The 24,440-nt window shown below is 38.0% G+C and overlaps 1 protein-coding gene across 4 annotated transcripts in view; it reads left to right on the top strand.

Moving 5' to 3' along the window:
• CCDC60 (coiled-coil domain containing 60) overlaps positions 1-24,440 on the top strand; it is a 62,077-nt gene that overhangs the window by 20,512 nt on the left and 17,125 nt on the right. For 3 of the 4 annotated variants that reach the window (XM_080559136.1, XM_080559135.1, XM_080559134.1), the window contains 3 exons: positions 1,657-1,740; positions 3,187-3,278; positions 20,103-20,279. In XM_080559136.1, the coding sequence (XP_080415262.1) occupies positions 1,657-1,740; positions 3,187-3,278; positions 20,103-20,279 (353 nt within the window). The remainder of the gene's footprint in view (positions 1-1,656; positions 1,741-3,186; positions 3,279-20,102; positions 20,280-24,440) is intronic. The other variant, XM_080559137.1, reaches the window with a different exon arrangement.

Here is a 24,440-nt window from a genome sequence, read left to right as displayed (position 1 = left end):
TGCATGAATATGCATATAGTTATGAAAGTAGGGTTTTTTATGCTGGAAAAAAAAATCAAAACCACAAATACTGGGTTTTGTTTGGCAACAAATTTCTGAAATCCAGTCTACTTTTGAAAGTCTGTTTTCATAGATAAAGACATGGGACTATTCAGACAAAATATATTGATTATGGCATATAATCACAAGTAGTTGCACTGAATTTTAGGGAAAATGAAATTTAAGACTCTCTTTACTGACTGCATACTTATCTCCAGTAATTTCCTCTGATGGAGTGAAATACAGGTGCCTGCTCAGGCTGTAAAATGATTCCTCTCTCGTTCAGTGTGTGAATGAGCTTTTCTTCACACACGGAGGCAGCTCTCGGGTGTATCAGGGTCCCTCTGTAAGACTTGTACTCCCAAGCCCTATCAATTTGCCATCTGTCCCTGCTGCTGCTGACCAATCTTGTTCAAGTGCTCCCCAATTGCATGAAATAGCAGAGCCTTTGGACACTTGTCTTTGACATTTTATTAGTTCATCTTTACATGCTGCAGAAAATCTGATTTCTATTCCAGCTACTTTGCTTTTAGTACCATTGCTGTTTAATTTTTTTTTCAGTCTTTTGTTTGTGGGCTGCCTCAGTGATTACATTAGAATGCTGGTGTTAGCAGTTTTCTAGGGGGTGAAGAATACTGCTCCGTACACCTTCAGCCTTTGTTCTGCTGAAATGTTACATTGAAACATAGATTTGGAAAGCAGTTTGTGCCTTCCCAAGTCAAAATCCTAATAAGCAAAGTGCCGTGCTCTTAGGGATTTTTAAAACACTTGAATATTTCCAGGCTTTGCTCTGTTGTGCAAAAGCTATTTCGTGTAGCAAGTATTTCATCCACAGCTCTGAATTTGCTGTGCAGAGACTTTCAGACTTTGTACATCAGCTCTGCCCAAGCTATATGGATGTGGCTTTCTAGGGCCTCCAGATTTGCTTTGCTTGGAATCAATAAATGAGCTCTTTGATCTGAAACTACTCCAGGAAGGAATTACTATTTCCATATCCTTTTAGCCTGAGCACCATACACTGCTGAGTGATCTAAAATCTTTTATTAATCTACCTGCATATATATGTATATATAAAAATATTAATAGGAGGGAATCTGTCTTCCTTCCACTTGAATAAGCTGCTGGTTGAAGGAGAACTAAAAATGGGCTTGTGTTTGACTTCAGGGCTTTTCATGAGTCTGTGCCATCCTTGGGGGTGAAAGCACAGACCCAAGAATAGTGATCTAGCACAGTATCTATCTTCAGGGAAGAACAATTACAGGTAAGTAATTTCCTATTCCTGTTTTGGAAATTGGATTTTCTTTTTATGTTAGACGCAGTAGATAAATCTTCCATAAAAAAGTGTTTTCTTAAACATTCAAGCACAGTAATTTAGGAAGCATGTATGCATTTTGCGCAGTAGCTTTTCCACAGGTCCTTCACATGAGAACCTCTCTGTGCCAGAGTTACCCAGTGACATTTTAAGTGTTTCTACGTAAGACTAGCCATTACTTTTGTTTTAGTTTGCCTCTCTGTAGGAGAACTTATTTGCACTGCTTAATTTTGAAAATGGTGACCAGCTACTGTATGGCTAACGACCATTTCAAATATGGTTACATGCTTTTGTTAATATTTTAGGAACCAGCGAAAAAAGATGTGCGGGAAAGACCCTGCAAGGAAGTAGCGAAGGTTCCTACTAACAAGTACTCTTTCAATCCGAAGGTAAGACTACGTAGTTTAATTACTGTTGAAGCTTTGATTCAGGATCGAGTTAAGGAAGCCAACAGACAGACATCATGTTTAAAATACATACATAAGAGTTCACTGTATTCAAGGCTTAAAGCCTTACTGTACAGAAGGAAGCAGCCTGTTTGCTGACTGATGAACATATCATAGGTTTTATCTAGTAAAACGATTGCTAATGAGTGAGATAAGTTTATAGTGTAATTTGATAAAAATATTATTCAGAAAATTCAGTTTAGTGGTGCTAGCTATTCCATTCATCAACTCTGGAAGGACAACCTTCAAACTATACAACCGTTTAGCACAGAAATGACTGACATATTCAGAATGACTGTTCAAGCATTTTGTTTTTTGAAGGATGTAGGTCAGTATTGCACATCCTTATATCTCAAAAATCCGTAGGTGAAAGGGGTGTTGGTCATCTTTATTTCCTTTACTGGGAATTTATTTTTCTCAGCACCCTAGGACAACTTAAGAGATGCACACAACTGCCCGAAGGAATACCTTAGGCTGCCCCTCAGGTTGTGCACACGAATATTATGCTTCCCATTGTATGGCAATTCAGCCATGCACTCCTTGCACATTGAATGCTGCCTCAGCTGCATATTTTATTAGCTTAACTAATACATGCAAAAGTACTGTATGCGCACAGCATGTGGTCATCATTCTATGAAATTCATGCAGCTGTTCTCTGGAAGCCCCAAGGATACTTCTAAGCCACGGCTAGTTCTACAACAAATGTAAGCTTTTATCTCCTATATATTTCAATTGCATAGATGTTCAGAAGAAAACATGTTGCACGCATTTGAACAATGTACTGAGTAGATGATTTTAATTCCCTTGTGTGAAATTGCTGACCTTGTGTATACACTCTTCTTAAAAATAAATAAATAAAAAAGAAACCATTATGTTCTATGCTCCAAAAGCAGCCACATCTGTGGAACTTTTCGCATTGCTTTCATCTTTTTGTTTCGTTTTTGTTTGTTCGTTTAAAAATGCCTATCTCCTTGTTTTGAGTCTGAAAATTTTCTTGGATTGGAACTTCTAAAATATTTCTCTCTCATGTATACTTTTTGTAGTTTGCATAAGCAGTCATAGCAGTCATTCCCTTAGTCTAGGCGATTGAACGGCCTCTTCTTGTCTGATAGCGTAATGAATCTCACAGGTCCTTCACTGCTTGTAAGGCTTCTGTTAAATCCAAAGTCAGCCAATGAGTTAAAAGCTGTTGAAACACATGTGCCTACACAGACATCATATAAGATTTGTTTACATGCTTATGAAGTGTCCTAATGCTGTCCCAGATATTTTCTGACCATCTCAGACAATATTTAGTGATTAAAGCTGAACTCTGAGACTGCACATATCTTATCTGTGCTGAGCTCTTATTAATACCTTAATGTTAATTATCGACTTTATCACTTTCAGTCTGATCCACCGGAATCAGTGAAGAGACTCGCCTCATTTAGAGAGACAGGAAAGGAGCTGAGGACTCTCAGTAAAGCTTTAGCTCAGTCAAGGTAAGGGAATCCAGAGCACACAGAAATGGACCAGTCAAGACTGAAACAATTGTTGGTTCTGCAGTGGCAGCAGTTGGATTATAGGCAAAATAATCAACTGTACTAACAGCTTAGGAAAAGATGGCTTATAATTTTCTCTTTATGGATTTTTGTGTATACTCAAAATTTTGTCTTTAGTGCATGAGGAATGATCGATAGCTCTGTTTATAATACTACGGTGTTCATTATGAAGGTGTTTGCTATTTCTTTGCAGTTTTTTGCATAAAACAGTATTGTGCCAAGATCTGGTAATCAGAGTAGTCAGAAATGAGCAAAGGTGTCCACTGTGATGGAAAATATAGTGGTAGATATTCTCACTACAAACAGAAATACATGCAGAGACTCATTCGGAATATTCCAACTTGAGTCTCAGGAAGATGCTGACTTGGTACGAACAGACTCTTGTGCTCCTTAGCTGATGGGAACGGAGATGTTTTAATCAGACATAAATCTGGGATCCTATGTAGCCTTCAGCCAACTGTGTTTGGACAACAACCATGATTTGATTTAGGGGGTTGACCATAGAAATTGGTTGGGCATGCTTGCTTTTCTTAGAATGTATCTTCTATTATCACTGTCGGAGATGCAGTAAGCTGTCTCTGCAGGGCATTTCTTATGGTCCCATTAAAAAAAATAAAAAAAACAGTGAAGCCTATTAGTCATAGGCTTTAGCAAAGAGTGGTTTCCAATTTAGGTACTCATACTTCTAAATGCATTTATGCTGTGTTGACACCTGTGTTGCAGCATTGTCACTACAGCTGCTGCTTAAGTTGATGAGACCAAGGCTTCAATATGCTGTTCTGTTTCAATCATACATTCTGATTGCACTCCAAACTTGCCTACAGAAACCATTCACTGTATTTGCTAAGTATTAGCTTAAATAATTGCTAAACTGTTTAAGTCTTGCAGTAGGTGACTCTAGAGTTTTCTACATTTTCCTGGAACCTTCTAGCTTTCTTGATGTGAGTATTAATCTAAGAAACAAGAATCATTTGCAACTGAAACAGCAAGCAGTAGTACAAAAAGGTGATTTACATCTGGCAAGGTTTAGTTACAGCCTGCTGCAAATAAAACTGACAAATTGCTGCTGCCAGCCCCAACACGGTACAGCTTACGTGAGTGTTTACCAGATTTGTAGACTTTAAGCCTTTGAAGAATATTCACTAGATAAAAATAGTTGAATCAAAGCAAACAGCAATAAGACAGACATTTATATGAAAACTTAATAATTTAATTGGTTAAGCCCAAGGAAGTCTGCCACTCAAGAGAACACGTGATATTGTATCTTCATAATATGTTAAAGATTGTTTGATTAAGATTTTAATGGTGCAGAAGTCAAGGAAGTTAGAGAAAAGTAGCTTCTTAGCATCTGCTACTCTAGAGGAATCACAACTTTACTTTTCATAATGTAGTGTTTATAAATATTTCCAAATGTTTACATTGTATACTATAAACATTTTTACTAAACTGTATACTAGTTACTCATTATAACATTAAATTTCACATTCTTCCCTTTTATCCTTATTTTACTCGTTATTTTTCATTTATTTTGTTAATTCACTTTTTGTGAATTTTCACTTCATAAATTTGACAAAAAGGTGATAAACCATAAACAAAATAATAATTGTTGCATACTTTGAATGTTGAATAAGCCATTTTAGTAAAGGATGGCTTGGTTTTGCTGTAAATGCAGTGTTAATTATGTTTGTCTGCCTTCATTGCTAACTATTAGTGGCATTGTCTCTTTGAAGTCAAGTTAAAGTTCTTTTGATGAAAAGCTGCAAGAGGTCAGTTTCTTCTTGATTTGTGATTTGCAGGTGCTTGCAGCTTGCTTTTGGATGTTTTACATCCTTTAATTTTGAATGAGTAGGATAAAAAATACTTAAAATGTTTTTGTAGGATGAAATTTACCATCACCCGTGATATGAAAAGGCTTGATTTTTAAGTCTGATGCAACTGATTTGCCAGGCATTTGGATGAAGCTAATTGAACCATTCTTCTCATTATAATTTACAGTTCAAAGGAATTGAGTATCATTTTGCTAGTAGGTTAACCTGAGGGGGCCTTGGTTTGTTACTTGTTGGGAAACATTTTGAAATGTCAGTAGGAGCTACATAGTATTTTTGCATACCTTGACCAACATAGAGATATTTAGGATCAACTGAGCTTTTCCACATGGTTGAAATTCTCTTCAGTTAAGCAGACTGAGTGAGGTTCTAATTATATAATTGTAGAGCCATACAAAATTAAACTTGATTTTATATCTACAATTTCTTCAGCATATCAGAGTGAGTAATGGACAATATAGGGCTGTTTTTGCAGAACCTGGTGTTTTGAGCTCTCGATGAGGAGTACTGAATCTGAAGGATTCAGTGGCAAGAAAAACCGTGCTTTTCCAAGGTGGCTTTGCTTTGTGCTAAAGAAGCTCCGTGTAGGACAAGTGGTACAAACTGCAGCTGGACATGATTTGTTCATGCCAGAAGGAGAAAAATGTAGATTGCCTCTCAACCCTTCCTGCACCTTCTGCTCCCTGTTTCTGGGCATTATAACATTGTGGTGAGTGCTGAATAGGGAGGTCAGAAATTGGGGGTGGGGGTATCAAGATGGTGATCCTAACTCCTGCTGAGCAGCTCTTTATGTACCTTTGTGCAAATCATTTGACCTCACTGCACTTCTGTCAAGTAAACTGGAATTGGAAACAATGCAAAGTATCTGAACTAAACTCACTGCACAAATATATAGCTTTTAAGTTGGCATGGATGGCAGAGTGTGAATGAAAATTGCTTTTTTTTAACATATAGGGATTTTTTTAACCATTTGTATTTACATTCTTTATTTTTAGTCTTATTACCATTATCTTATGCTTTCAGGGATGTTAGCTTGAAAACTTGTATGATGCCTAGCACTCAGGGCATGCAAGCATTGTCTTAAGTCATCTCCACAGCTCTGATGGGTATTAGGTAGATGATTATTACTCTGATAGGTAATAGGAAAAAACCAGATTGTGGATGTAAGATTGTCGCTGGAACAATTGTAACTGGAACTCAGGTGTCTCAGGTGAGTAATTACTTGAGTTATTCTTCTAGACTTCAGTGATGTCTCTGTTTCTCTGATTGATTCTTTTTCAAAATTGGGCCACTAAATCAGAAGCTCCAGGGAAAGACTTTTTAAGAGATCCAGTCCATCACTCTGGGTGAGTGCAGTTGTTTCCTATAATAGATGAAGTGTTTAGTATAGCCTACTTTTAACTCAAGACATATGCTTCACATAATCATAAATGCAGATTCACCTTCAGCTGGATGTTTAATGGTAATGTAATCTGCAAAATTATGTTAAATGCAGACTTTCAATGATGTGAATAGATTTGATCCTAATGTATTTTGATGTTATGTTTTCTGAGTGACTAAAAAAAAAGAACAAAAAAACAGCTTTCAGTCTTTTATCACTTCTCACCTCTAGAAGCCAATACAGCTAAAAGGACAGAGAAGTTCTTATTCCCTTATGCACATTATGAGCAGAATTTTCTGTTAAGTCCTGATCAGTCATACCTGTACCACACCCACAGAGGACAGGAATGTTGGGCAACAACATCTTGTTCTTAACATGTTGTTCCTAAACATCTAATTTGGCCCGCAGAATGTTATTTTACTGCTGATGCAGAAAATGGAAAGACCCCAACTCCATTTTAATATCCCAAGCAGAATTTGGTGTGCTGGCAGGTAAGAAAATAGATACCTGTTAAAGCATCTCCAACTCCTCCATGTTTTTCTAGTTCCATAAACTTAATTTTCAGTTGTATGCAATACTGGCTTCACGTAATTTCAAATGCCTGAGTGGGATCTATTCCTGTCCACTGGTTTTCCATCACTGTTGAAATGTAGGTGGAACACAAAGCAAAAGAAGACTTAATCTTGTGTTACTGCACAAGCAAATTTATATTTACTTTTTACATTGACAGCACAGTGTGGTGCCTTCACACTGACGGCTAGCAAAATTCCACTATACTTCTCTCTCAATTGTCTTCCTCAAAGGAAGAGGGGGAGAAAATGAAAAAGAGCTTGAGGGTTGAGATAAGGACAGGGAGATCATTCACCATTTACCATCACAGACAAAACAGACTGAACATAGGGAGATTAATGTAACTTACTGGCTATCACTAACAGACTAGAGCAGTGAGAAACTAAAAGCAAACTAAAAACATCCTCCCATCCCCATCCACCCTATTCTACCTCCTTCCCCCGAGTGGTGCAGGGGAACAGGGAATGGGGATTACAGCCAGTCCGTAACGCTTCATCATCTGCTGCTCCTTCATGGTCACTCTCTGCCCCTGCTCCAACTGGGGTCCCTCCCACAGGATGCCATCCTTCCCCAACTGGTCCTGTGTGGGTTTCCCACAGGCAGCAGCTCTTCAAGAACTGCTCCCATATGGGTCTGTACTATGGGGTTGATCCTTCAGAAGCAGACTGCTCCAGCATGGGTCCCCCGCAGGCTGCAGCTCCCCCAACACCTCCTGCTCCTGCATGGCCTCTTCTCCACAGGCAGCAGCTCCGGCCCAGGGCCTGCTCGGGCAGGGGCTCTCCATGGGCCACAACCTCTTCCAGGTCCCATCCAACTGCTCCACCGGGGGTTCCTCCATGGGCTGCAGCGTGGAGATCTGCTCTGCCATGGGACCCGTGGGCTGCAGGGGGACAGCCTGCTCCACCAGGGGCCTCTCCATGGGCTACAGAGGAACTTCTGCCCCAGCACCTGGAGCACCTTCTGCCCTCCCTCTGCACTACCCTTCGTGTCTGTAGGGTTGTTTCTCTCTATATTTTCTCACTCCTTTCTACCTTGGTGCAGTTGCAAAGCAGGTTTTTATTCTTTTCCTTTTCCTTTCTTAAATCTGCTCTCACAGAGGCATAAGAAGCATTGCTTAATGGCTCCACTCTGGCCACTAGCGGGTCCCTTTTGGAGCTGGCTGGGACTGGCTCTTATCTAATGTGGGGCAGCTCCTCAGCCCCCCTGCTACCAAAACCTTGCTATGTAAACCCAATCCATACAGTAAATGATAAATTTACACATTTGGGTTTTGGTTGTTCTTTTTCTTGAAGATCAGAAATTTAGCTTGGTCAGTGCCTAATCAGAGGTACTTAGCAAGCTCATGACAAATGTGCTTGCATACTGTTGTGTAGGCGTTGGTCACTTGTTTCTTGAGAGCATTTGTTGTCTGAATACATGTTCAAATGAAGTTTGCTTGTCATTTTGTGTAATACCACACATTCTTTACATTGTAATCCCAGTGGTGATCCTGCAGCACATCTGATATAGTTTATTCTATGTACTGTGGAAATTAAGTCACAAATCCTATATGCCTTATGTTATTTAAGAAGTGAAGTGTGATGTGAACTACAATGGCCATGGAGAAATTTGCATGAGAATTGGGGAAACTGATTTTTGAGATGTAGACTTGCATCTTCTAATGTTTTCTAAAATATGTAGCAGCCAAATGACCTGATATGCAGAAATATATCCAACATACTTTATATCTGAAAATCAAGAGTGATAACTGTTTTTTTAATTATTATTCTGTTGTATAAGCCTAGATATTCCTCAACTGTCACTGTATGACTTTTTAACAATGAAAACGTGCTAGCCATTCATCTTGAGTGTTTGTACAATGCTGCTTTAACTAAATCTGCATGTAGGCTAAAAAGAACTGTAAGAAAAGCAAGGAGATGAAACCAGCAGACTTTTTAACCAAATATTGAGATATAGAGTTTCAGGAAAAGATAATTTCAAGTGAGAATTACTGTACTGATGGTTTGGACCAAAGAGCATGTCAGCAATACTTCTTAGTAACAAATTCAGACTACAGAAAAAGAGCTATTTTCTGGGGGGGAAGCAGAGTGGAAAATGCACAAAAGAAGAAAACTGGAGTGTAAATCATTAGGACAGCAACTTTTTATTTCAATGAAAGCAGTCAGGCTAGCGGAGCAGAATGCTAATACATACTACAGGGAGTCAGTGAATACAAATGACCTTTGTGGATTTTTTTTGCTGCCTTTCCTTATGATTGAAAAGGAACAGCGAGCAGTTGTCTTAATTGGATGTTAATTGATACATATTCATGGAAAGTAATGTCTGTGATCTTGCAGCTTGTTTGTATTAACGAGTATAATGGAACAAATTGTGAGGAAGTTTTTAGGAATAACGATCACAGTGACATAGCATAGTAGTATGAATTTTAAAATTATCTCAAAAATGTTTGAAGTCGTTACCAGAACAGACTTAAATGCATTCATAAAGCTTTAATATTCTACTTTAAACATTAAAAAACATGAAGTGCAGATAAACCATATAATTATGAACTCATACCTCCTCTCAGTAATATCCTCTTTAAGTATAAGATGCTCTTCATTATGATATATGTAAGAGGATGATGACAACGCAGAGGTTGTTCAGACTGTCATCTTTCATAAATATCAGTCTCTGGTCCTAAGCAGAAAGTCTTACCAGTGCTTTCCAGCTAATGAGTTGTACCAAATCACTTTAGGGAGGTATCGGAGAGCTGGCAGGTTACCATTTTAACTAAACTACAAGCTAAAATATAGGAAGGAATTGCGTGTCTTTTTGTAGCATAAAAAGATCTGTTTGGGAAATCTGTAGATAATGGTAATTCTTCTTCGGGGATCAATGCATCTTAATTCCAGTGGAGGTTGCGCATGTAGACATAAAGAAGTCCTGAGTTACTTGGCTCAGTATTTCTCATTGTCTGATTCAGTGGGTGGAATACAGTATGGCAGAAAAGATGACACCTTTATCTGTGACACTAGGCCAGGTTGCCCATGAACACCTCCAGGAAGGGGGCAACTGCAGCTTCTCTGGGCAAGCTGTTGAGCACCTCACTGCTCTCAGAGTAAAGAATTTCCTCCTAACATATGATCTAAATCTGACCTCTTTTAGTTTAAAATTGTTCCCCTTGTCCTATCACTATCTGCCTGTGTAAAAAGTCACTCTTCATCTTTTTTATAAGCCCCCTTTAAGTACTGGGAGGCCTTGATAAGGTCACCCCTGAGCACTCTCTTCTCCAGGCTGAACATCCAGCTCTCTTTCTTCATAGGAGAGGTGTTCTAGCCCTGTGGTCATCTCTATAGCACTCCTCTGGACCTGCTCTATAAGGTCCACATCCTTCTTGTGCTGGGGGCCCCAGCTCTGGACACAGCACTCCAGGTGGGGCCTCATGAGGGCAGAGCAGAGGGGGACAGTCACCTCCCATGACCTGCTGCCCACTCCTCTGTTGATGCAGCCCAGGATGCAGTTGTTCTGAGCTGCCAGCACACTCTGCTGGCTCATGTCGAGCTTTTTGTCTCCCAGAATCCTCAAGCCCTTTTCAGCAGGGCTGCTCTCCATGAGTTCTTCTCCTAGTCTGTACTCATGTCTAGGATTACCCCAACCCAGGTGCAGCACCTTGCACTTAGACTTACTGAACCTCATTAGGTTCACGTGGGCCCACTTCTCCAGCCTGTCCAGGTCCCTTTGGATGGCATCCCTTCCTTCTGTTGTGTTCACTGCACCACTCAGCTTGGTATCATCTGCACATTTGCTGAGGGTGCACTCAGTCGCAGTCTGTCACTGATAAGATGTTGAAATATCTTTAGCTTTGATCTAATGATTATATTTTCATTTCTACAAGAGGAAATATTCTATTGCTATTTTTTACTAAGACAAGGAAAACTGAAGAAGTACAGCCACTTTGAAATGACATTCAGCTTTGAAGGAGATACTTCTTTATTGCTTTGTTGCAATGACATCTGTAAATGTGATCCAGAAATAATGTTAAGTAATCCACAGCTGCATGAGGATGTATTGTATGAGAACCAAGAAAGTAGAGGTCTTCGTAACTAATCATAAATTGTAGCAAGATGTAGGAACACTTACACAGCAAAAAAAAGATTACCAAAGCATTGGAGGCTTGTAGTCATTAATATAAAATAAAAGCAGGTAGCCATAAATCACTTCTGTGAGCTAACTCAGCCAGAAAGACCATGCAAGTGTGCTGGAAGTACTCGTTATTAAACATCACCACAAAAAGTAGACCTTAAAAATAAATATATTGCTTAAAATGAGACTAATTGAAAATATTATCTTTGTGTAAAAAGGAGGCACAAAATGTGAGAGCAACTGGAAACAGAACCCAACAGAATGTATTACAAAGGAAACATCTCACTTCCATTAAGGAGACAAATGTTTTCTTGTTTTTCTTGTTTCTGCCTCAGTTAAGTCCTTCTGATAAATGGATTGCCAGGCTATTGGTAATTATATTCACTGACCCCCGAAAGAGGTAGAAATACAGATTTTTTTGATGCCAAGAAAGGTGAGAAGAGGGATAATGTTTTTGAAAGTCTCTTTTCACCTAAGCTCTACAAATAGGGCAGGCTGCCAGACTGCTGTCCTTGTGTTCCTCTTCCCTGCATGAACTGATTAATACATCCCAGTTCCGCTCTTTGGCAAGGCTGAGGATATGCGCTGAGGTGCACAGGGATAGAGTAGCCTATTAGAAGGTCACTGTACTGGTGGATTTGCACAGTTTAAATACCTGACTGTAGGCATGGGCCTGAATTTGTTTCATCTAGAATGAGACATTTACCTGAGCTTTCTGAGTTGGAAGCCCAGTCCCCCTAGACTACTTTTGCCATTGGATAGAATTAGATGTATTGAAGGATGATTCTGATCCTATGTTAACTTAAAGTCCGCCTTCAACTTGGGAGGAAGATACACATTGTAGAGGAAATTAAATGAGTTTAGACTAAATAGTTACTTCTCATGAAACAGAGCTACATCTTGAAAAGCAGAAGTATTTTTTAGATTTAGTCTAACAAGGCTGACCAAACTACATGGGAAAGGAAGCAGAGGTGATGTGACTGCTTTGCCAGTGCACTCTAGCTCACTTTTGGCAAAGAAAATGGGAGAGGAAAAAATGTGTTTACTTCATTAAGTGTGTCTATTTTCTTTAAACTGGAGCACTTCTATTATCACAAATTGCAGGTGTTTTCTATGGCTTCCAACTATACCAGTAAGATAGCTTGTGGTTATGATATGTAGTATCAGAAATAAATTGAAGAAAATGGACCTTATCTCTGTCAACGTAAAATGACAACAACTGCACGTGTGGTGACTTACCTAAGCACTGGTACCCATGTAAAAATGACACGTTACGGTCATCCTTAGTCAGTAATGCCTAGGAATCGACAGCTTTGAGCTACAAGCCCAAAGGGAAGGAGTTCATGCCATTTTGTGAGCCACTCAAGCCTTTATTTGCAAAATGGATGTGCCAAGCCTCTGTAGATGTACTGCATTTCCTATAGTTTGAAGAAAATTGGCTCCCCTGCCTCTGTTCCAGTAGTGTTAGTTGAATAAAACTAAATGTCAAACTGTTGGCAATTTTGTAGTATTCCAGTGGCTGATTTTTATGTTTTAAATTAGAAACTGCATGTTTCTTTAATATGGTTCAAGTTTCCTGAAGGCAGATCTGTAAGAGTCAGTCTGCTGAAAGCTCAGGCTCTACTAATGCATTCTTTATGCCCGCAACAGCAATTAGACTGACATACCCTGAGAGCTGTTTCGGCTACTTCTCTTCCTGCTACTGGCTTTGTAACTAGCTGTCTTTGGATGCTTTTTAATACAAAGCCACTTGAATTTTGTGATTGAAAAGGTAGCTACTATGGGAAGACTTTAAAAGGGAAGAAATGAGTTGCGTTTGGAATTTTGGTTATGAATCTTGACCGTCCTTACCTGTTAATCTATACCAACCCTGTTTTAATATATACAGGCAAAGAAAACTTCAGTGGAGATTCTGATATATTGGCATTCATTAATGTGTATGGTTTACTAAATGATTCAGTGGAGCATGTGAGAGTGGAGAGGAGACCGTAGTTACAAACCAAAAAAGTCAGGCAGAACTGAGAAGGTGCAATGTCTATCTGCCAATATTACTTTCCAGTGTACTTAATACTTCCTAATGTCAGTTGCTTGGAAACCAGTGTTGTGTGCCCTTTTGCTGCTTGGCAGAAATCACTCTAATTGGCATGTTTCTAGCACTGTCACTGCTGGCAGTTTGCAGCATTTTTTTTTCCAGAAGCAAAAATTTTCTTTACATGAGTGATGGCTCACATTAATTAGACAGCAGTCATGGCCAAAGACATCCATTTAAGTGTATGGATGTATGAATCATTATCTCTATCATCAATCACTGGAAAGACTGCTATTTCCATCAACATTTCTGTCTTTCCAGGCTGTTCATTTGAGTCTCAATCTCCTTTCTTCTAGTGCAAAAATATGTTTGTTATTTGAAAATGTGTAAGCGGAAATAGTTCATTGCGTATTAGATTTTACCACCTAAACATGACAGTCTCATTCCTTGTATTGTGACAAAAAATGACACATTGTGACTGAATGTTTGAACAGCTACCACTTAAAATGGGTTTTCCATTATTTAGTAGTAAATGTCATTGTTCTGTGAATACCTTTGTGCAGTAAGTTAAGATGCTAGATCGTGATTCTACTGTAGATTCTACTTTCATGTGGATATCCTGAACCAACAGTATTTCTAAGAGGGTCGGGACCTCATTGGAGTTCCACTTAAGAAGAAGTGAGTTTTTATGGATAACATGAACTTAAAAACTTAAAGTTGTTATTGTACATTCTTGCAGGAAAAAGAAAAAAAAAAAGTGAGCCTAAAAATCTTCAGATGCCTTTTTTTTCCTTTCCTTCTGAAGTTTAAGTAATCGTTTCCCCAAAGCTTTTGGGAGAAGAATTTGAAGCAAAGCCTCGAAATTGACAAATTTTTCTTCCCTTCATCAGTACAAAACTATCTTCTCTGTGCTGCTTTGTAATTACTTCCCTCACTGACCTTAGTTTATGTACTTCTCCAGAGACACTAGGAGCTGGAAACCTAAATGTACCTGCATCCTGCATGCAACTTTTTCATCACCAAAATCAGCAAGAATAGAATTTACAGCACAGTGCAACTGGAGAAGGGCCTGTATATACTTCCAGAAGTGGTGGAACACGTTCTTGTGTTCTGTGGCTTCTTAAAAGTGCAATTGCTACCCTTCATTCTTTCTAGGTTCAGAACACATTTACATGTAAAAATAAGATCTTTTGTATATTACTTTGTACCTCCAGGTAGCCAAACATGTTTGTGTTTTTCCACATCAGAGAACCTCTCCTCACTTCACAGGGGAAGCAACATTTTCATTTTATTTAATGTCTTTGTAGTTAATTGAAAACCACTCCAAATTATCTTTAAATGTATGTCACATCTTTTATAATAGTGTTATGTTGTTTTGACTAGAAGATCTTTATTTCTTCTTGCAGTCTGAACATACCACAAATTTATTCATGTTTTATTTTGTTTCATGACTTCATACTCAGATTTTCATTTGAAAATATGCATCATCACTTTTATGCAGAGCCTGTTTTTGTTTTTTTTTTGTGTGTGTGTTTGTTTTTTAACAAACATGTTTGAGTACAGAGTATTGTACTCATCTTCAGGAGAATAAAACAGAAATCTACATCTGAAATAATCTGGGTATTCCAGATTGTATCCATGCCTTCAATTGTTCAAGCCAGATATTGATATGGTACCACTTTAGTTCCTTTCCAGAATGGTTGACGGTTCAGTATGGTAAATGATAACATATGTCTGAGTTTCTGGGGGTTAGTAACCACATTTAATAGATCTTAATGTAATTGTAATCTGGTTTTGTTTTTTTTACTGAATTTAAGAAGATTAGATGTATGAATTAGATGTATGAATATTTACCTATTAGCTTCTTACTGTGTGATTACTCAGACATTAAGTAGGAATAGTAAGCATTGTGTTCCTGGTTCTCTGTTGCCTTATATATACAGTTGCTTCTCTGTAATTTGGCTATAAACACTACCAAACCAGAATTCTTAACTAATTTACATCAGTATCTATATATTAATTTTGAATACTTGCAAGCTTTTTCTGCCCACAAGCTGAGGCTTCAGGACATGACCTAAATGCCATGTAGATAGAGTTCAAGAAGAGGCTCACCACTTGTGGCTTTTGGTAATTTAAGAAGGGGGGTCATGCAAGCACTTTTTAATAACTCTCCGACTATACTTTAAGTGAAGAGTGCACTAATTCTCATTTTCAGTGAGACTGTCTTACTTCTTTAAGATCCTAAATGTGTAAAGCACTCTTAATAAATATCTTAGGGACATACAGGCATAGATACATATGCATTACCATACTGAATGTAAGGGCACTAAAGAATCGAGTGGAAAAGTCAGCAGCTCCAGTATTTACTGAGAATGGAACAGGTTCTTCACTGGTGTGAATTTGTATCAGTGTTGACAGTTTACAACAAATGTGGAGTTTACTCTCCTGTTTTGTTCTGTGTGCTTTGTAAATGAGAACAGTACTGCGTCATAAGGATTTTCTTTTATCTCTGCACTTCCTGCTGTTTTACGGGTACTATTTAAGCTTTACAGCACCTTGTCAGACAGTTAGAGGACATATTAGAATTGCTTCAGCTACTAGGATGCAGCAACTGCTCAAATGAAGACTGATGTGTTATTGCACATACACACTACATAGTATTTTGGGGAACTGGAATGATTAAAAAAAAAATGTCCTATTCCAACTGAAACAGCTGTCAGGACAGTAACATTTAATCAGCTGAAATCTGATGAGAATGTAGGCTTTAACACTCGTGCACCTGCAGAGATTGCTATGGGATTCTTAATGACTTCAGGTAGTCAGAACTTCCATCTCGTTTTAAGTTCAAGAAGACAGACTGTCTGCTACCACAGTGCTGCCTAGGCTAAGGCATAGATTTTAATTTTAAATACACACGAAGTGTTTAATACACATGAACTGCTCTCACCACTTCCTTCTGTGGATATTTCTTTGAATTCTTCAGGATCTAGCTGCTCATCGGCCTCACTTGAGGGTTTTGATAGGATCCCAGCTTATGATGGCATGGCTGCAGATAATTCAAAGTTTTCATTAAGAAGACTTGTGCTGTTTTTTAATTCATGGGTTTAGTCTGTAACATTCAGAATGCTGCATACAATTTAGCTGTCTTTACTGTAGTTTCCAAGTTACTGCTTCCTGTGCTGTTTTATATAGATATGGGTTGTATTACTTTTTCTGCTATAGAAATTATTCACTCAGCATGCCTTTAAGTGGCAGTGTGCATAAAATTGCACTTGCTTTTCATTTGAGAAGCCTTAGCTCTTATTGAATTTGTCACAACTGCTACAAGTTTGGCAGTTCCCAGCTGCCATTCACCTTGCAACACCCTCAGCAGAATCTGGTCTTGTGCCCAAGGAGAGAAGCTTTTACTGGGTTTGTAGGGAGTTGTTGCAGTTGCAAATTGAAATGCTTTTATGAAATGAAAGGAAATGGCATTTAGAAAGCATGTGCTTTCAGTGGCTTTTAGAGTAATGCGACATTGGTTTTATTTATATTTGCAATTGGCTATAAGCCTCTGGAAGAGGCTAAATGCCTACTGTACAGTGTCTGGAGCAGGAGATGTTCTGTCGTTAGCTTTATTGATATGAAGGCTGTAACCATTAAGATAAGAAAATTATATAAGCTGTTTTATGAAACAGTGACTAACAATTTCCATGATCAGAGAAATGATGCATATGTAGTAATTGTTTGATAGATAAATAGTTATTTTCCTTACAGCTCACAACTCAATTTTTATTCACCATGATTATAATGTGAGGCCTTAGAGGAAGAATCAAGCTGGTACATAGAGACTGCTACTTCTTTGCACCTCAGGGAATGGGATGGGGGAAGACTAGCAGGAATAATTAATGAGACTCAGGTGTCCCCAGTAACACCACCTGCTGCACTGAATACAGCTGCTTAATAGACGAGCAGCCACATGGTAATGCAACCTTCTGCCCTTCTTTCCAGCAGGTCTGTTCAGGCTGGAGTAACACCAGCTTATCTGAGCAAGAACTTGGCATCACATGTTCAGGAGCATATATCATTCATTTAGTAAATCACCTCCCACAGAACTTGTTTGCATGCAAAGTAAATGTGAGGTGGTTGTTAACTGTAAATCTTGATTTTCTGGGACAAATAGATCCTTAGTATGATTCCTTTGAATTTAGTGAAGATGAGCGGTGCACTTAAATAAGATATATTTAAACAGAATGTAAAAAACCTGGAAAATATCTAACTTGTCTTTACCCTAATGGCAAGGTTTCTGGTATTATTATTATTATAGCTTCTTAATGTTAGTCTAGCACCTAAATTATGATTAAGATAAATGTGATATCCTTTTGTTTTTGTGAGTCATTTCTTGCTCAAAGAAAGGTACCAAGAATCACATATCAGCAGTAGAAGTTCAACTCCCCGATACTTCAGTGGCTTTGTATTACAATTAACTGATCACCTTTAGTCCCTAAAGAGTAAATTGAAGAGTAATTTAATAAGTACGTAATCGTACCAAACTTGTAACACGTTTTCTTTATGTGTAGTACACTACCGGGCCATTCCTTTGTGCATGTCATTGATGCTTATCTATAATAACTTCCTGTTGAAAAAAATGAAGTATTCAATGGTACATTATCACTGCTCAGGAAACTCCTTTAATTTTCATACTGACAAAGATATTAACTTAAAAAATAAGACGTCCTTTTATCTGAAACAGTTGAAAATCTGTGTTGTGACTACAGTTGACTGATACTCAGTTACTTTAATAAATGTATGCCAAATTTTATCTTGATTGTATTTTTTAATGAATGATTCTCACCTACTTGTCAAATAGGCAACATAGCTAAATTTATGAAGTTATTGTACAAACAGGGTATCCTGATGCCAGAATTAAAATGCAGAAATATATAATGTCCTGTTTCAGCAATACACTATAAATCTACAGTGCAGAAAAGTACACTTGCCACCTCTATATTTTAAGCTAGGGTTTATTTTAATGTTTTCCTAAAAAGAGTCCATGAATCTTCAGAGTAATTTACAAATATGCCAGAAATAATCCTATGTAGTTATGAGAGGGCTTTACTCAGAGACTGTAGAGCTACTTTTTGTGATACCTGAGACTTCAAGGAAGTCACAGACTCAATGTTCATTCACAAGCATGCGTAACTTTTCTTGTTCCTATTGGTATATGAGAGTGATCATTGATTTTGGCATACATATATTAAAGTCTTCTACATTAGATAAGCATTAAAAAATTATACTGGTCACTTTGCGACTCATGCATCTTTCTCCAGTAGTACTGCTTATGGCAGTTAATGTAAAAAGAAACAAACAAATCCTTTCTAATTTATAATTATATATCTTTTTCATGAATCAAAGATAACTGATATAACTTTATTGTTCCCTATTTGTGGTGGTATAATATACAGGTACAGCAGTGGTTTTGATCTTTAAGAGGGAATACTTATATTAATTACTGTGTGCAATAATATAGAACAAGCACTATGGAGAGAAAAAAATCTTTGAACATATAAGTATCTTGATGGCTGGGAGAAAAGAGAGAGCATGAGAACTACTGGAAAAGATCAGAAAGCAGGAGTTTGCAGTTACTAAACATTTTCTAGTATTCTGAGAGGTGTATGTTGTACAAAATACTAAGTTCTTATGGAAGAAAAAAGACAATCCAGTCTGAGAAAGCTCTGAAATTCTCATGTTTTTCTAAAGCATGCAGTATTTCTTGTCAGGGACGTTTATTGTCTCACTTTATTTTATTTTTTTAGCATAGAAATATCTAGCAGTTGGGTTGCCATCTATCTGAAAATGAAAGGTGTTCAGACTTGCATTTGTGATTGCTGGACTTAAAGGTTACAAAACCCAGTCCCAAAACCATTAAATTGTGCAAGTGGTTTTTCATCAAGGAAAGCAAGGAGGGAATAAACGGTTCCACCTGAGAATTAGTTAATTTGGTTCCTGAAATGTGTACCCTATATGATCTTCTGGTGCTTTAATGCATCTCCGGTAATAAAAGGAGGGGAGGGGGGTGTATTACTTCTCAGTAAAAGAAACAAGACCCAGCTTTCAAGACTAGATTGTTTTTGAAAGAATCAATACTGCCTGATGACACTTAATTCAAAAGTCAGCAATGCCTTAATTTAAAGGGCCCCATCCCATGCTTGAATAGCATGCTCTTGTCTGACTTAGATCATCTGCTACATTCTAGGTAACACGTTAATAAGTGGTGGTGTGCCATACACCTTTGCCTCCCCAGCTCACCTTTTCTTTTTTTGTCTCTGTTATCATCCTCTAGGGAGTGCATTATGGTTTCTTCATTTCCTTCTCTTGCAGTAATACCCTTCCTGTTGTCTTCAGCTCACTTACTGCCTTCTCTGGCAGCTTCCCTTTGACTAACAATTCAGCCTTCTGACAGCAAGTGGAATTTAGCAGCTAACAGGTAGCTTCAGGGTACTGCCTGTCAGCTGCTGACAACTGAGTTAAGACAGTGAGGGGCCCAGTGGTCAATTGGCTGCTGTAAATTAGAATGAGTCAGGTAGTTTTTAAATCGAGTAGCGGACACAGTGGTACCCTGAGTTCAGTAGTTAACCTCCAACATTGAATAGTTAACCTGTGCTGAAAGAGATAATGGAAAGATCTCCCAGTTCATACTGGGGAATTGTTGTCCTCTATCATATTGCAGAAAGAAATACTGATGTTGAATATAGAAGAATGTGAAATCTGTTAAAAGTGCAGTTGGTGGGCTGCATAGAAATTAATTTTCTAATGTGTCTTTAGTACACTGGCCAAATTATGATGATTTTTGGCAGGCATCATGTCAACGCTGTGAAGAAGGGTGGGGCATACTTCCATATACTTCACCAAGAATCACTGGAGAGGAAGAACATACTGAACAAACAGCAGGTTCAGGGAACGAGATGGGGAACTGATTTCCAGCCGCCCACATATTTCTCGGATCCAGAGGAGTCAGAGGAAGAAATAAGCATGTAAGTCAACTCAGAGAGCTTTTGGTAGTCCAAGGTCAGTGGTTTTAAAAAGTAACAATCTCTAGTTTCTGTCATTACTTGGTATTGAGCCAGAATATTACTACTTGTGTGAACTAAAAGAAAAAATGCTTAAAAATCTGTGTGAATACATCTGAACTTAACAAGCATGGAACAAAAAATGTTTGAGGCACTGTTAAAAAGGGGTAAGTTTGGAAGGTGGAAGGTCATTTGAACTTGGGAAAGGTTTAATAGCCAACTTAGAACTGATTCTCTGAGGAGAAGAGGAGGAGGTCTGGTGAGAATTTGGCATGCTTTTGTCCCCAAAATAGGACCACAGAACTAAGAATAATAAAGAATTGCATGCAGAATAAGTGGCTTGGCTTGCAGAATGTGTTTCTTGGCTAGTTCAGTCCTATTACCAGCTTCCTCTGGTTTTCTCTCCATTAGATAGGTTTCAATCCTTTGCCTCAGTCTGATCTCTTCCATGCACCTCTAATGCTTGTTGTGATGTTCTACTTGTCTTCCATCTCTCAATCCTCACTAGGTGGTGAAATAATTAAATACTTGCTCAGCAGGACAGAATGGCTATTCTAGAGCTTGCATCAAAAGCTCATTCACGTCTAACAGTTCTCCATGGCTGGCTCTATGTCCCCAGTGCTTCCAACTTCAGTTTTATCTGAAGATAAAAAGACTAACGAGATGCAGAGGCTAATCTGATGATCAAAATGGATTTGGAGTTTGTTCTAAAAATCAATACAGCATTGTAATGCCAGTATGCCTGACTTCTATAAAAGATTTCCCAGGAAGTCACAGCACGATGTTGCCATTATGAGTTAGGACTGTAGTTAACTATGCTTTCCTCAACAGTTTGCTGTGGCTTTTGTCCAACCTAGGTACTGGCTTCCTCTCATCCACCTTTCTTTCATGAGCTGACTCTCAACTTGGAGAATTCAGTCTCCAGAGTCATCCGAGATGCAGTCAGACCCTAGTCACAAAGTGAGCTGACAATTTATAACCGTTATTAAAAAAAAAAAAAACGATTTTTTTCCTGTTAGTTTGAAACACAGTCCAAATAACCAACTAAACAACCAAACACACAAAAAAAAGATACAGATAAAAAAAAAAAACACAGATAAACAGCACAGACAGGCTGAGAGTTTTCAAACGGAGAAGTATCATATTTGCTAGAGTCACGTTTAATATCCAGTGTTCTAAATGGTCACTAGCTGAATAGCTAGAAAAGATGAGAAAATAATAGCATGTTACTGAAAAATAAATGGTGTTACAGAAGGAGAAAAGGTGTAGGGTATAGAGGTCAAAGTATTTTGGAAGTTTTGCCTCTATCTGCATAATCTAAAACTTTCTTCTTACCTTAACCAAGTCACCTACAACCGTGTTTTTAAATAGCACTGTGATCCTAGGATAATAAAGGCCACATAAACATTTCAGGTAAACAGGATTATTTAATAAAAATAAATTCTTGAATACATAACCTCCCAGAAAGCCTTTTGTAAACTCAGTGCTTATTATTCGTTTCCGTATGTAACTGTTCTATCATCCGTAACTCAGATAATCCACATTTATTGCACAGGAAAAAAATATTGTGCATATGAAAAATATCATTGCCTTTATTATTGTGATGATTCAGATCATTGAAGGCATTTATTTGCTTCTGTTTAGATATAGCAGGGCTGACCTAAAAAGATTTAACATTCCTCTTTCCTTTATGAAGGTATAGCCATACAGACAAAATTATCTTTATGTAGAAATGGTTTCTTCTAGCCGTAAAAACAAAACAAAAAAAAAAAGCCTTCTAGTGCAGAGTCTTCCAGGCTTGTGGGTGAATACTGACAAAGCCACTTTAATCTTATGTCTGTACTAGGCTCTTTGTCAGTTGTAAAAATAGCTTAAAAAAAAAAAAAAGACACGAAACTCTACAGTAGTAAAAGTTGCCACTGTAAGCCTGCTATCCTTGAATATTTTCACTGTGCTGATTAAAACACAGCAAAATGTTAACATGTTAATTGAGAGTTTAATTTCATTTTTAGAGTAAAGCTTTCTAAAACCTGCCAACATTTCTAATAGTCATTAGAATATGATCAGATGTCAAAATTTAGGGGGGGTTATGGAGAATTTTCTCAACTCCAGGATGTGTTGGGTGGCACAGGAGGACACACTGAAACAAGTGAAAGAAGAATGCATGGTCTTGTCAGGTGCGCCTTTGTTCATTCAGACTGTCCCATGTAATTTACCCATGTGGTGTTAGCTCCAGTTATGTGATGTTTTACACATATTTGTCTGCAGTGGTAGGCAGTTAAAAGAAAAAAGTCTAGATACAAAATACAGATCATTATCTGTTGTGGAAACTTCCTTCACTCCCAGCTTTCACAGTGCTGACTTTAAAAATGAGGAACTTCATGGAATAAGTTAAGTCTCTGAAGCAGTGTTAAATTGCTGGAGGAGCACAAAATGACTTTTTAACAGATGATGTCTAGCTTCAGTCATTCTCAAGAGCTGAAACTATTGGCATGGTTTTATAGGCACAGAGTCCACTGAAGGTGTGATACGGTGATGGATCTAGGCATTTTGTCTCCCCCTTCCTCTTTTCCTCTACAAGGCAAAAGTAAATACTAAGTCTCTGCTGGGACTTTTTTATTGCTATTATGTAAATTGAAGCATTTAATTCTAGCATTTTATCGCATTAAATGCTAGTTGATTAAATAGCATTTAATCAACTGTGTTAAATACATGAGTGCTTCATACTTGGTAAGTTTCTTTTCATAACACGTGACAAAGTCGAAGCAAAGTGCCACCCAGTAGGAACAGGGATTCCATCGAGGACTTCAACGCGTATACAATAGTCCCACTGTATGTACCAGTATTCTGTTGTTCATTAGGACTACAAAGAAGAAGTTGAGAGAGTGATTTGAGGAAGCATAAAACAGGCATGTTGTTCTGAACAACAAAGTATGTGGAATTCATGTGCTCTGGTTATCTCTAATAAGTACAAATTTAGCTAAGGTTATCTGAATGAAGATACTTACCTCACTTAATGAGGTTTTGTTTAAGACATTTCTTTTGAGACAGCAGGAACACCTGCCAGTTTTTATGGTTCTTAGATACCTTTGTTAGACTAAATAATAAATGTGTTCGTTCATTTCTTAGTTAGCTATAGAGTTGCACTGATCTCTGTAAAAGAAAAGGTCCCTGAACATAGAGCTGAAATGCCCGTGCCAGTGTTGTATGTACTATTTACAGTTGCTGCTTTAGAAAATGTGTAGCAATTGAATGCTTGGGGGACACACTCCCCAGCCCTTGTTCCAATTATTTACTAGTTTGTAGTAGGCGATAGGAAGCTGACACCCTCAAACTTCTTTAGTTTGAGGAAGGAAATGTTAATCCACAATTGTTCATCCATCTAGGAAGTCTGTGCTAAAGAAATCTGCATGTAACTTTAAGACTCACGCTCCACCCAGTTCTCAGTTAACCTCTCACCTGTTTAAGGCCAATATCATTTCAGTTTTATACTAATTTATTATCCAGCTTACAGTATTTGATGTTATATTTTCTCTGTGGATCTCTTGTCATATGTAACAGAGCTGTGCCACTCAGTCACTCTTCTAAATTGCACTGAAGGAGAAAGCAAACTATCGCAGATATATCTGACACGCTTCACTCTTATTGCTCTTTTCTTTTTGGCTTCTTTGACTATCATACTATTTTTAATGCAGTGATGAACCGTTGGAAGGTTGTTCTGTTTATTCTTGTCTTCACTAATTCCTTCTCTGCAGCACACAGTTACTTTACACAGCCCTATGTACTGTCAGTTTTAAAAGCCTTCTTCAGTTGCCTTCACTTGTCTTGGCTTAGGTGATAGAGACTTGGAGTCTGTGTCAGTTGTAGGCATTTCTCCTTATTTTTCATATTGTGGTCTTGACGTGATGTGAGCAAAAAGTGTTGTATTTCTGAACAGATGCTGTATTTTATCTCCACTAAGTCCATAATCATGCTCTCTCTGCTTTGGAAAGGTATATGAGGTTTTCATATACTTTTGCTGCCTTTGAACTACGAGCTGGTGCTTTTGACATGAGGACCTGATTCAGCATCCCAGAGGAATATATTTTGAAAAACAGGTTATGGCATACTCCTGTTTATTGACAA

Source organism: Anser brachyrhynchus (genome assembly GCF_964034855.1).
Source record: "Anser brachyrhynchus genome assembly, chromosome: 17".
Classification (NCBI taxonomy): domain Eukaryota; kingdom Metazoa; phylum Chordata; class Aves; order Anseriformes; family Anatidae; genus Anser; species Anser brachyrhynchus.
The sequence above is the reverse complement of the archived record's forward strand: the minus strand, read 5'-3'. Positions and strand labels throughout refer to the sequence as shown.